The sequence below is a fragment of the Brassica oleracea genome, chromosome C9, assembly GCF_000695525.1.
Source record: "Brassica oleracea var. oleracea cultivar TO1000 chromosome C9, BOL, whole genome shotgun sequence".
NCBI lineage: Eukaryota > Viridiplantae > Streptophyta > Magnoliopsida > Brassicales > Brassicaceae > Brassica > Brassica oleracea.
The window spans coordinates 25,817,360-25,818,742 of NC_027756.1; the positions used below are offsets into that span (position 1 = coordinate 25,817,360).

At 49.9% G+C, this 1,383-nt stretch overlaps 1 protein-coding gene across 1 annotated transcript in view; it reads right to left on the reverse strand.

Moving 5' to 3' along the window:
- Nucleotides 1-1,383, reverse strand: part of LOC106314650 — a 10,679-nt gene that overhangs the window by 2,451 nt on the left and 6,845 nt on the right. The window contains exon 2 of the mRNA XM_013752490.1: nt 13-532. Coding sequence (XP_013607944.1) covers nt 13-532 — 520 coding nt within the window. The remainder of the gene's footprint in view (nt 1-12; nt 533-1,383) is intronic.

Below are 1,383 nucleotides of genomic sequence, written 5' to 3' on the forward strand. Positions count from 1 at the left end.
ATCTTCAAGTGCCCCAGCATTGCCTCAATATCAGAATCGAGACCCACCTCCTTCAGCAAATCAAGGTCAGCGAATCTGGTTGGAGTCCAAGTTACCCCATTCAGCAAATGATGATACAGCTCTTCTTCAGATGGAGTTTTTGCCCTGTCTCTATCCTCAGCAACCTCCTTCCCCTTGGACATCTTGGCCCTCTTTGTAGGAGCCTGCTCATCTGCACTTTCATCGCCACTCTCCTCATATGTGGCAACTGCTATACTCTTTCCTGCCCTCTTCTCTTGCTCCTTTGCCTTCTTTGCAGCCACTGTTTGCTGTCGAGAAGTCCTTTGTGTCCCAGAACCAGCTCGTTCCGAGGCTAAAGCCTTTCCTCTCAACGAAGACTCTTGACTTTCAGGTTCTTGCCTCTCAGCCTCCGACTTTCCCTTAGTTTTCCTAACCATTGTACCTTGCCTTGGATGAAAGGAAATGGGGAATGGGTAGTGAGGAATAGACTGTTGGGGCGAAAGCTTGGATTTAGAAACAAGAACTAGGAGATCTGGGTGAGAATTGAGAAAGTTAGGAGATTTTTGGTGTGAGTTTGTTGAGAGAGTATGGGTGTTTGTGAAAGGAAGGGAGAGTGAAAGAGATGAAGGTCGTGGGTATGGGTAGGTCTAGGGTCGTCTGGTTAGGTTTAGGGTTGGTTAACTCGAATTAAACCGGACAAAATCGAAGAGGTACTTACCTGGACCGGCTCGGGAGCGATCTCACGTGGTCGCTGCGAGAAGTCGCTCTGATCGACAGAAAATGCGAGCGACCTCACGTGGTCGCTGCGAGAAGTCGCTCTGATCGACAAAAAAATGCGAGCGACCTTACGTGGTCGCTGCGAGTCGTCGCTCCGAGAGCGATTCTCGAGCCCCGGAGACCGAAATGCGAGCGACTTAGCCGAGTCGCTCTGATCACGTTGCTCCCAGTCACAGAAAACGCGAGCGACCTCACGTGGTCGCTGCGAGAAGTCGCTCCGAGAGAGACTCTCGAGCTCCGGACATCGAAAATTCGAGCGAGTTGGACCAGTCGCTCTGATCACGTCGCTCCCAGCTGGAGCGACCTCGTGGCGTCGCTGCGGAACCCACGCTCGATTCTTTGCCTTGACCGGATCCATGAACCACCTGAACACTACTTCAACACTTTTTCCCCTTTTTTTTTTAATGAAATATGATGAAAATGAAAATACCAATGCAATATGTACAAGGATACGCATGAGACTTCCTCCCAAGTGAGCTTGTTTTAAGTCTCTAGCTTGACTTTGCCTCCTTTTGAATTAGGCTGGGGTAGGATCAGACAGTGGATTTGAAACTCCATCTTCCTCAGGTGCATCTGCCATGTAGAGCTTAACCCTTTGCCCATTGA